Source organism: Papaver somniferum, chromosome 11, assembly GCF_003573695.1.
Source record: "Papaver somniferum cultivar HN1 chromosome 11, ASM357369v1, whole genome shotgun sequence".
In the NCBI taxonomy this organism is placed as follows: Eukaryota; Viridiplantae; Streptophyta; class Magnoliopsida; order Ranunculales; family Papaveraceae; genus Papaver; species Papaver somniferum.
This window is the reverse complement of record NC_039368.1, coordinates 130,202,814-130,213,545: the sequence shown is the minus strand read 5'-3', so window position 1 is coordinate 130,213,545 and position 10,732 is coordinate 130,202,814. Positions and strand designations below refer to the sequence as shown.

The window sequence follows — 10,732 nt, the reverse complement described above, 5'->3', positions numbered from 1 at the left end:
TAAAATCCAAAATTGATTCCGCTCAAAATAAAAATAAAAATAAACTATGAAGCAACATTTTTTTTGTTTTTGACTTTCTGGATCGACTTATATATTTTTGTAGAAAGAAAAACATTTCTAGTTCACTCTTTTGTATGGGCCCATATTGGGCCAGGCTTACTTAGCTTGGCGAAGACATTGTTATAGATTTTTTGGGGACCATGGATTTTTTGGGGGACCATGATTTTATTTTGGGTAAAGACATTAGAAGTAAATCTAGGTCACCCCTTATCTAGATATTTATATTAATACCTAAATTACCCTCCTGATTAATTTTGGGTGATGATTAGTTAGTGTTAATAATAGTTAGTGTAATGATTAGTGAGATGATTAAGTTAAAGATAATTAGTGAGATTAAAAATCAGATGGTTTTGTTTTTTAAAGAAGTAGAATTATTGAGAGAGTAAAGTTAGAGAAGATGAAGAAGGAAAACATGAAAAACGATGGATTTTACCAACCACAACCGGAGGAAGGGCATCTGGGTACCCAGGTAGGCTTCAAACTTAGATAATGTTGGTTGAATTGCTCCAAACTTTCAAAAAAAAATGAAATTTTTTATGTAGATTTGGGCCAGTTCGGTTACCATATGTCAAGAACATGTAACCGAACATACCTGAAAGTGTAGTTCGGTTACGTTTTCCAAACACGCAGGTTACCAAACTCGCTCGTTAATAGAGGTTTTGGTCGTACAGTGTAATGTTCGGTTACCTAGGATAAAATGGTAGGTAACCGAAATTTGAGCTTAACAATTTATTTGGGTACATCTTGTGTGTTCGGTTAGTTCGCAAACTTCAACGCAACCAAGTTCCCAACTGAACTGTAGGTTAAAAGTAACCTAGTGTTAGAAGTTCGGTTGGTTCGCAAACTTCAACATATTTTGTGAATCAACCGAACTGGGCTTATATATGCATATATGCATTAGGCAAACGTTCGGTTACTACGAATTTATTTCTTGGAGAATTAGGTAGAGTTCGGTTACGAAGTTTCAAAGGTAGAGTTCGGTTACAAAGAAAACTTAACATTTTTGCGAAAGAACCGAACTTGTGGACTTCTCATTATTTTCGTAAACTAAAGTTCGGTGATATCCTTATTTTGCGAAGGAACCGAACTTATGGACTTGTGTTGTTCTAATACAAGGAGTTCGGTTAAAAGTATTTTTTTGCGAATCAACCGAACTATGAGTTCGGTTAAGAAAAAATTAATTCTTGATAACCGAACTTTTCTCTGAAAGAAAAACCCTCCACTAAACCTCTCTGCAACTTCCATTTTCAACTCATTTTAATGATTACTTCTCATTTATTCAACCAAAAACGAATGACAAGTAATAGGTTTGTGAGAATATTTTTGTTAATGTTTTTAAATTAAGCAATATATATATATATATATATTGGTGGTGGTTGGTGGTGGTGGTAATCGGAGGTGGTGGTGGTAATCGATGATTGGTGGTGGTGATAATCGGAGGTGGTGGTGGTGGTGGTAATCGGCGGTGGTGGACGGTGGTGGTGGTGATAATCGGTGGTTGTTATCGGCGATGGTGGTGGTAATCGGCGATGGTGGGAGGTGGTGGTGGGAGAAGGTGGTGGTTATATATATAGGTGGTTATTGGGTTGGTTTTAAATTAAATTAGATTAAGGGTAGGTTAGTCATTTCAATGCTTTAGGACACCCCTTATAACTATAGGGTAGGTGGCCTAATAGGACCATGGTCCCAAAAAAAAACCATGGTCCCAAAAAAATCGTTCTTGTTATAAATATCAGCTATGCGGCGTCCCCAAAGAAACATTTCTAGGGTTATATTTGCGCAAGAGAAGGTGAGTGAAATGATCATTTTTACTTTTAATGAAGTAAGCAAATAATTTTAACATAACCAGTCTTTTAGAGCATAATCTGTTTGAGTGTAATCATCATTGAGTGTGACTATGATTTGGTTTTTCTTGTATTTATCTGACATCGGATTAGCTTTATAATGATATTGTTGTGTTCACTGATGTTTCTGCACAGAAACTGTTTGATATAATGCATCAAAGAGAGAAAAATCCATGGGTTCTCCTTTGCATCCTTGGAAACAGGCAAGCTGGGAAACCAACAAAACTCATAGCTATAGCTAAGTTTGAAACTCCGAAAAATAGTCGTTGTTTTGTTTTCTGTCACAGCGCACTGTCTCAATTGATATTGTTCTTCTCCTTCACTTAGTTGACTATGAAGTTCTGCGTAGATCTTATAAATGATTTCTGTTGATGACTTGATGTTCAGCTCATTCAGTAAGCAAACAAGTCGATTGTTTTACTAATAAAAAAAATGTTATCTTGATATAATCCATTACCTGTTGTGTTAGTTGGTCGTTGATTTTGCATTTTGTGCATTATTATTCCTATTCCACACTTAAAACATGACTTCAGTTAGCTGCAAATATGGATTTTGTTATACTGGAGCATAGCTGAAATACATTACATCGTCGCTACCTCCTAGATTAAACAACATAGGTATACATCAAAACTTCAAAACCTCTGGCAATTGACTTCACTTGCTCACATATGCTACACCTGTATATGATACACCATCACACTTATTTGCTAGTGCCTGCTAAGAATTGTTCATTTCTTTAGTATTGCATCTTGATATATAAGCATATAACTTTGCAAATTTTGTGTATCTTAGTTCCATTACTCCCAGTTTTATACTATGAAAATCATGTAGATGTGCTTATATCTTATTCATTTTTTTTTTGTGCAGTAATCATCACCACAGAATCTCACAGAAGACTAGCCGGCATTACTACGAAATAGGTGGCTGGATTCCTTAACTAGCTACAAATTGCACAAGCACTCGCATATTGTTACTCGCGTAAGTTGCACAAACCCATTACACTTATCCACCATTCTTTGAAATCATAGTCTCCTTTAGTTGTGATTGTTAATTATTCTGGGGTTGCAGGAATTTGATATTTTTAAATCACCTTCTTTAGCTGATCCTCAGAAAGATAAAAAATGTTCTCATTTACTTCTCTCCAATCCTCCAAATTTAGATTACCTCCTTTTTCAAATCCGAGTTCAATCCCTCACTCCCTTCGTCGATCCTCAATTCTCTCCTGCAATCACCAAAAACAGACTTTTAAGTACCGAAGTCTCTGCGTTAGAGCTTTAGATGCAGCTCAGCCATATGATTTTGAAGCTATAAACAATGATCGTTTTGAAAAGAGCAAAAAAGTAAAGATTGCTATTGTGGGTTTTGGTAACTTCGGTCAATTTCTTGCAAAAACCCTAGTTCGTCAAGGACACAAGGTTTTAGCGCATTCTCGATCAGAATACTCTGATATAGCTCGAAAATTAGGGGTTCAGTTTTTCACTGACGCTGATGATTTATGTGAAGAACATCCTGAGGTAGTACTTATTTGTAGTTCTATACTATCTACTAAATCAGTTCTTGAATCATTACCATTACAAAGACTAAAAAGAAGTACTTTATTTGTTGATGTTCTTTCTGTCAAAGAGATTCCAAGAAAGCTTTTTCTTCATATTTTACCACCAGAATTTGATGTTTTATGTACTCATCCAATGTTTGGACCAGAAAGTGGTAAAGATAGCTGGGAAAGTCTTCCTTTTGTTTATGATAAAGTTAGGATTGGGGATGATGAATCTAGGATTAGTCGCTGCGAAAAATTTCTGAATATTTTTGCTCAGGAAGGTTGTAGGATGGTGGAAATGTCTTGTGCTGATCACGATAGAGAAGCTGCTGAATCACAGTTTATAACACATACAATGGGAAGAATTCTAGAGAAATTTGGGTTAGAGTCGACGTCGATAAATACAAAAGGATATGAAACTTTGTTGAATCTGGTGGAGAACACATCTGGGGATAGTTTTGAACTTTACTACGGCTTGTTTTTGTACAATAAAAATGCAATGGAACAGTTAGAGAGGTTAGATATGGCATTCGAATCACTGAAGAAGCAACTTTTTGGGCACTTACATGAAATTCTCAGGAAACAGCTTTTTGAGAATGCCGAGGGTTTCGAAGAATCTAAAAATATAAAACCAGTGTTCCCTAAACTGCTTCAAAATGGCGGAGATGCAGTTGAACCACCTTCAGAGAATATAGGATGAGGTCTCAGTGGAATCCATTTCATCGCATTGACTATGAGTACAATGAGTTATACTACATAATGGTGCTTTTTTTTTTTTTTTTTTTTTTTTTTTTTTGTATCGATGAATGGTTTTGAATAAATGTTTCCTGTCTTTTTTCATCAAACTTCTCCTCTCCTTACATCCCTTCATATCTACAATTCCCTTGTAATTGCTAGTAAGCTTCTTGTGCAGTTTTTATTGGTGCTCGACTCCTTTCTTTTCTAAAGTTTCTTGTAGTTTTTTTTTCCCACCTTTTCCCCTAGTTGCAATATTTGTGCATCCTTGGCTCTGTGAAGCATAGGACTACAACAAGGTCATAGTATCAGATTTATGAATGAGTAGAACATATCTAGCTGGGTGCACATCCAACAAAATCACCAACATATGATGCAATTTGGACGGAAAAACAAAATTCACTGAAACTGGAAAGGAGGGTGTGCCATTGCCTCAAATCAGGAGCAGAGCCACGTCTACCTCAAAATTCAGGGGTGGAGCTACATGTAAGGGTGGGTGTGCAAATTTCCCACGCCCAGCTGGCTCCGAGACGCATGAGCCTATAATTTGTCCATGTGATTTGGAAGGAGTCAGATGTCAAAAAAGATTCAGATCCGATTCGGATACGAACAACCAACGTGTCAGCCAAGTCTAATGAGTTATGAGAGCAGGCTATTTGCGACGAGTTACTTGACCGCGCCTTTATTCCGCGTCATCCGATTTATTATCCACGTGTTAGACCCAATGAGACTACACGTGAGGAGGCGTGTTGAGATTATTAATCCCACATTATTGGATTATCTAAGATCCAGCGGTTTATAATCTCTTAGGGCCTCTCCACTCATTGTCAATTGGTTTTGAGTTGGATGCCCGTATTAAGGCGTGTAAGTATTGGAACGAGATACACAGCAACTAGATTTGATATTAAGGATCTGGAAAAAGAGTTGGGGAAAATCAAACTTATGATCAGGATGTTGAAGTACGTCTCAAATTGAGGGGAGTTAGATATCAGGAAAATGAAAATACAAATCAGGAAACATGAGCCGAGTCAGACACCTAATTAAATTCAGATTCCGACTCAGAACCATATATTTGTGGTATCCCCAAGCCCAACGTAATAGCTGTAGTGTAGTACTACTGTACTACTACCACGTACAAACTACGCAGTACGACAAATTTATAGGGTTTAGGCTTCTCCTCTTTTCTGAAGAAAGAAAATTACAATAACAAATTTCGGGGGAAACCGGCACGCGGGAATTTCTTTCGATCCAAGAAGGTGAGAAAACTTATTTTAGATTCCGTCAACTGAATGATTAATCTTTCTCTTATGTGGTTCAGGGGGATTTGTAGCTGAATTTTGATTATAGTTTAATTTAGAAATCTTGCATATAAACTATTGGATTGATTGATTTGGATTCAGAAACTATTGGATGATTAAATGTTCGATGAAATGCCTGAGTGAGTTCGTATGGACTGGAAGTTTGTTTAGTGTTTCACCCAATCAAATAATCAATCAATCCTGGTATCCTACAGTTTTTGTTTGCTTGATTTGTGTGTATTTAGTTTCTTTGTACTTTGATTGGTATGTATGATTTGTTATAAATTGGGAGGGGTTATGCATGAATTCTTATTCGATGATTATTTCTTATCAATCAATCCTAGTATCCTGTCATAATGAATTCGATGCTTATTAGCTCGATAGAAAGTGTTTCAGTGAGTTCATATGAATCGTTCTATAGAAATTTTGTAATCCTGTATGAGATTTAGGTAGTGTTTTAGACTCTCAATCTATCCTAGAATCTTAAATTGTTGTTTGTTTGGTTTCTCGGTACTTCAATTGGTAGGTGTGATAGAAAGTGATCCAGTGAGTTCATATGAATCGTTCTGTTCAAATTTGGTAATCCTGTGTGACATTCATGTAGTGTTCCAGGCTCTCAATCTATTCTAGAATCCTAAATTGTTGTCTGTTTGGTGTCTCTGTACTTTGATTGGTAAGGTGTCATTTGTTATAAAATGGGATTCATAATGAATTTGATGCTTATTTGGTTGGATAGAAAGTGTTTCAGTTGATCTTTGAATAGAAACTTGGTAATCCTGTATGAGATTCATGTAGTGTTCCATGCTCGCGATCGATCCTATCATCCTAAAGTTTTGTTTGTTTGGTTTCTCTCTACTTATATTGGTTAGGTGTCAGTTTATCATACATGTTGGAGCAAAATATGTAGGAACTTGTAACAGCTTGAATTTAGTGAAAGAGATTCGGAAGGAAAATAGATGTGGTATAAGTAGAATGAGTGACTGTGATTCAAGTGAATTTTATATTCTGTGATGTAGCTTGGTGATTGTCCTGCAAAATCTAGATGTCACGGATATGCTTAGTCAGTACATGAATGTATGAATTATGGAACTTTGAAATTTAGTGCCTTATTCATTGTACCGATTTCATAGGCATGTGTGCTGTATTTTACTTCCTAAATGCATTTTGAATGACATTGTGTGCTGAGAGTTGAAACCGAATGGTGAGAATGAAAGTAGGTGTTCGCTTGGGCCTCATGTGACCTAATTTTAGCCTGTTTTGATGCACGATTATCTTTACTAAAACCGTAATACATCTTGATTCTTGCAGAAGAGTTCATTGGTCCTCGCAGAGTTTAGAGCATAAAAAAGAACCATGTCTTCACCACCCACGCAGCAAAAAGAAGGGTCAGCAACCTCGGCACCACCAAGTACAGATACAAAGCCTAAGAAGAAGATTTGTTGTGCGTGCCCAGAAACTAAGAAGCTGAGAGATGAGTGCATCGTGCAGCATGGTGAAGATGCTTGCACCAAGTGGATTGAAGCTCACAAAATTTGTCTTCGGTCAGAAGGTTTTAATGTCTGAAAATGAAAAATAAGAACACATACACACTCATATGGAAAACTTAGAATGATAAAATAATTTTTGACAGAGTTGCTATCAATTTTATTTCACTTTTGGGTTTCGATTCAGAAATCCCAATTATATTTACCTTATTTCCAGGAAAGTGGACCTATGCTATACTGCAGTCTGCAGTAATTCACATTTGTGCAGTAATTTAAGACAGCTTTCAGTTTTCAATTGGAAGTTACTTTGAATTGAATTTGTTGAATATTGGCCGAGTAATTTACCAGTCACCTGAGTTCTATCGTATCGGTTTTAGTCTTAAGAGTGTAGGCATAGTGTAATGTTTTAGTCTAGCTGTTGTTAGTTCAAGAATTTTCATTTACCATGCTTTGTGTTTGGGTAGACATTTCGTAACCATGTAAAAATGATCAAACTACTCTGTATCAGACACGATACAGACAACTAATTTCTATTGATTTGACACAACTAGTATCGGAAGAAGGTTCTGATCAATTTACCTGATACTGTTTTTGTTTCTTTTACTGTAAATTTTTTTATTTTTTTATTAATGAAACGAAAAAAAGGACAAAAAAATGCTTCCAAAAATAATTTATTAATAAATCAACTTTGGCCTACACAAAAGCAACAATAGTACCAATAGAGTAAAGTAGTTCATTCTATTACATCTTTTTCTTTTGGTAATTGATCTTCTTTTTTCATTTTTCTTGATTGGTTGTCATTTTTCTTAGCCGGGAAACCGATATATTTATGCTTTCCAAAGAGACTACCCCAATATGTAGACCGAACCATTTCAACAAACAGTGGCAGTTGCAACCACGCAAAAAGGCCCAGAGGACAACAACTAAACAATGTAATCGGAATTAAGGCCTGCGCAAATCTGCTTCCAACCACTATGAACATTACACCATAGATATAAAGAGAGTTGCAAGGCCGATTATCAATTTTTGTGGTAGAGACTTCAGAAAATCCAATTCTGCGAATCTTGAAGTATATATTGCTAAGAAGATGAGCACCGATGTGATTGAAGATAATAGAGCCAAGGCATCTGACACCACAAACACAGTAAATGAAGATTTACCCAGAAAAACTGGAGTGCCATTCATAAAACTGTTACTGTCGCTGATGTTACCTCCAGGAACAGTAAAAGCAGCTGCAAATGTTACGATTGCAATTAAGGAAGCAACTATCATGCACGATCCAGATGTATCTTTCAAACAATCTCGTCCTTCCTTCACTAAGTCCTTGTGTGCCTCTGTAAATATGAATTGAGCTGGATCTCCTTTTGTATTTCTGGTAAACCTATCACTTTCACCTAACATACTCTCTACCCCCTGCATGAAAATGAATCACTTTACTATTACGGTGTTATAACACTTAAACACAAACAAAAAGAAAGCAAGAGAGTTAGATAATGGCAACCAGTAATTCACATTGTTAAACTAATTAACCCTTACCTTATACCATTGCATTTCTCGTTGTATTTGGAGCACTGCACCTGAAACCAAATTGAGTTGAGCAAAAGGCGCTAACTTGGCAGCGTAATGCAATATGTTATTTTTGTCCGCATCTCTTCGAGAAAGAAGATCGATCTTTTCTCCAATCTTGTCACCAGATTTACATATGAGCTCCACTATCATTTCTTTCCGTTCTTTAATAGCCAATTGTATCATCGATCCTTCTCCTGGTATCGTACTAAAAATTAGATTATCATTCTTCTGAAGACACTCGGATACAAATTCAATGATCCCATGCTTTATAGCTATCCTCATGATGTTTGGATTATCGCCCAAAAACCTAGATAACGTAGTCAACTTACATATCTCCATTAACATTTGTTTGATCAATGCAATTGCTTGTTGGTGCACCAGCTTTTGGTTATATAATCGTTCGAAGATTCCAGTTGCTGAAATTAGTGTCAAACGAGGCCACCATAAGTTGATAAATCAATATAAGTAAAAGGTCCAAGTAAAATCAAAAGGCCCTATGATCTTCATGTTTTATTAAGCACTTACAAAAGTCAAAGTTAAGGTATCTCTCAAGGAAATAACCTCGAGTTAAGTAGGACATAACGATTTCTTGATAAGTAGTTGATATGGGGACTTTGGAGCTTTCCTCTACTTCTGCACAATCTAAGTTTTCTGATAGTGGGTTTTCTTCGTCCCTAATGGTGCACCCGGCTTGTTCCACTGGTTCGATATATGCAGAATTGGTATCCACTTGAATTACTGCACATTTTCCGTTAGATTAATTTTTTAAATGAACAAATGTATTTAAATAAATAATCGATGAAGGCAAAAACAAGAACCAGAAAGAAAATAAGAAAAATGAATCACAAAGGGATCATGTGTGAACTAACAAGAATAGATGAGGTTCTGCCACCATGTCAGCTTAGCCCCGCTTTGAAATGCAAATGGCCTCCGAACGATCATCTCCAATCCGCACATTTCTAATGATTTTGATTTCGTTATAGCAACTTTTGGAAACTTCATGACAAGGGAGAGTGCTATATCTACATAAAAACGGTGATAAATCAGAAACACTCTGGCATATGAAACCAATCTACATATATAAATAATTACCATCTAGCTAGTAACTTACCATAGAAATTGACCTCAATTAGTTTGCATAATGTATAAGCACCATTGCCACCTAAGAACGGACTTGGATCCATATCTTTAGTTACAGAATAAAGATATTCAACCACCTACTTCTGGTTAATTGAAACATTACGAAGCGCTAAATCTAGTGGTGTAAATCCTCTTTTATCAAGTAGTAGAGGCAATTTCGGATTCTTAGATACCAGTAACACAACAGCTTCCGTGTTTCCATACTGAGCAGCGTAATGAAGTGCTGTGAAATCATATTCACCACCTCTGTATTCAAGTAATTCCGGCGACATCAATTTCACAATCTCCTCAATAAGTATGATCTCTCTCTTTTTGTATATAGCTACATGTAATACTGTATTTAAGTTACGTGTTACTCCTTGCTCAAGAGTTTCGGGATTATTGTTAAGGAAGGCGATCGTCTCTTTGTAGTCACCTTCTTTCAATAAATCGCTTCTATCCGGATTATATACTGCCCGAACTACTTTCTCTTCTTAACAAGACAAACGAAAGCAAAACAAAAATACGGCAATTAGTAAGATAATCAATAAGATATGTTAACACGAAAGTCATATCATTTGATAAAACTAAATGATGAATATTTATAAATGACATATCGTTACAAATAAATATAAACGTGACTCTGAAAATCTTTAGACTTTTTAAAGTAAAATTTTAACAACATTAGTTATTATTAAGTTTTAGTTTGGAACAATAACATATCAAAATGAAAAGGATCAATGTTTGTGAAACAAAATTTTAAAATAAAGGGCTCAACGTTCATGAAATGGGGGAGTTATCTTACCGACTTTTGATGGCTGCTTTTCTTCACTACCACTACCAGATGCCTTTACGGTCTCTTTTGGATGAGCACCAATATTATTCTTGACAATCTCTTTTCCTATACCGTGTCAATAACATTGTAGCAGAAAATTAGGATTTTAATAAGACTACTTAACGGAATATAGTTATAGAAATTTCAGTCCATCATATTTCGTAAATTATACTCTAGTATATTATGTATAGCTTACAACCTTTTGATGGATGCTTTTGTTCACCAACACCACCGGCACCACCACTACCAGA

General features: G+C 35.9%; 3 protein-coding genes across 4 annotated transcripts; 2 read left to right on the top strand and 1 right to left on the bottom strand.

Annotated features, from left to right (window-relative positions):
• The first annotated feature begins 1,785 nt into the window (after positions 1 to 1,785).
• On the top strand, positions 1,786 to 4,301 carry LOC113323165 (arogenate dehydrogenase 2, chloroplastic-like). Of its 2 annotated transcripts, XM_026571435.1 has the most exons (3): positions 1,786 to 1,849; positions 2,772 to 2,882; positions 2,973 to 4,301. In XM_026571435.1, the coding sequence occupies exon 3, from the start codon at positions 3,026 to 3,028 to the stop codon at positions 4,139 to 4,141; it is 1,116 nt and encodes a 371-aa protein (XP_026427220.1). In that variant the 5' UTR covers positions 1,786 to 1,849; positions 2,772 to 2,882; positions 2,973 to 3,025; the 3' UTR covers positions 4,142 to 4,301. The 2 variants fall into 2 exon arrangements, with proteins under 2 accessions (XP_026427220.1, XP_026427219.1); XM_026571434.1 differs by having other exon boundaries at positions 1,843 to 1,882; positions 2,772 to 4,301.
• A 2,481-nt stretch (positions 4,302 to 6,782) lies between these two features.
• LOC113323052 (cytochrome c oxidase copper chaperone 1-like) lies at positions 6,783 to 7,309 on the top strand. The gene has a single exon (XM_026571297.1). The coding sequence runs from the start codon at positions 6,828 to 6,830 to the stop codon at positions 7,035 to 7,037; it is 210 nt and encodes a 69-aa protein (XP_026427082.1). The 5' UTR covers positions 6,783 to 6,827; the 3' UTR covers positions 7,038 to 7,309.
• A 630-nt stretch (positions 7,310 to 7,939) lies between these two features.
• LOC113325167 (ankyrin repeat-containing protein ITN1-like) lies at positions 7,940 to 9,711 on the bottom strand. The gene is made up of 5 exons (XM_026573385.1): positions 9,639 to 9,711; positions 9,397 to 9,549; positions 9,053 to 9,265; positions 8,495 to 8,943; positions 7,940 to 8,371 (listed from the first exon to the last, which is right to left on the bottom strand). Exons 1-5 carry the CDS (start codon positions 9,709 to 9,711, stop codon positions 7,940 to 7,942), a joined length of 1,320 nt encoding a protein of 439 aa, XP_026429170.1.
• Positions 9,712 to 10,732: the final 1,021 nt, after the last annotated feature.

What these genes read in the sequence shown, in the direction of transcription:
- LOC113323165 (XM_026571435.1), top strand. Translation starts at nt 3,026, where the DNA reads ATGTTCTCATTTACTTCTCTCCAATCCTCCAAATTTAGATTACCTCCT.
- LOC113323052 (XM_026571297.1), top strand. Translation starts at nt 6,828, where the DNA reads ATGTCTTCACCACCCACGCAGCAAAAAGAAGGGTCAGCAACCTCGGCA.
- LOC113325167 (XM_026573385.1), bottom strand. Translation starts at nt 9,711, where the DNA reads ATGGATCCAAGTCCGTTCTTAGGTGGCAATGGTGCTTATACATTATGC. An exon ending in GCAGAACCTCATCTATTCTT is followed by an intron (nt 9,266 to 9,396) that starts GTTAGTTCACAC and finishes GAAAATGTGCAG; the next exon opens with TAATTCAAGTGGATACCAAT. An exon ending in ATACCTTAACTTTGACTTTT is followed by an intron (nt 8,944 to 9,052) that starts GTAAGTGCTTAA and finishes CACTAATTTCAG; the next exon opens with CAACTGGAATCTTCGAACGA.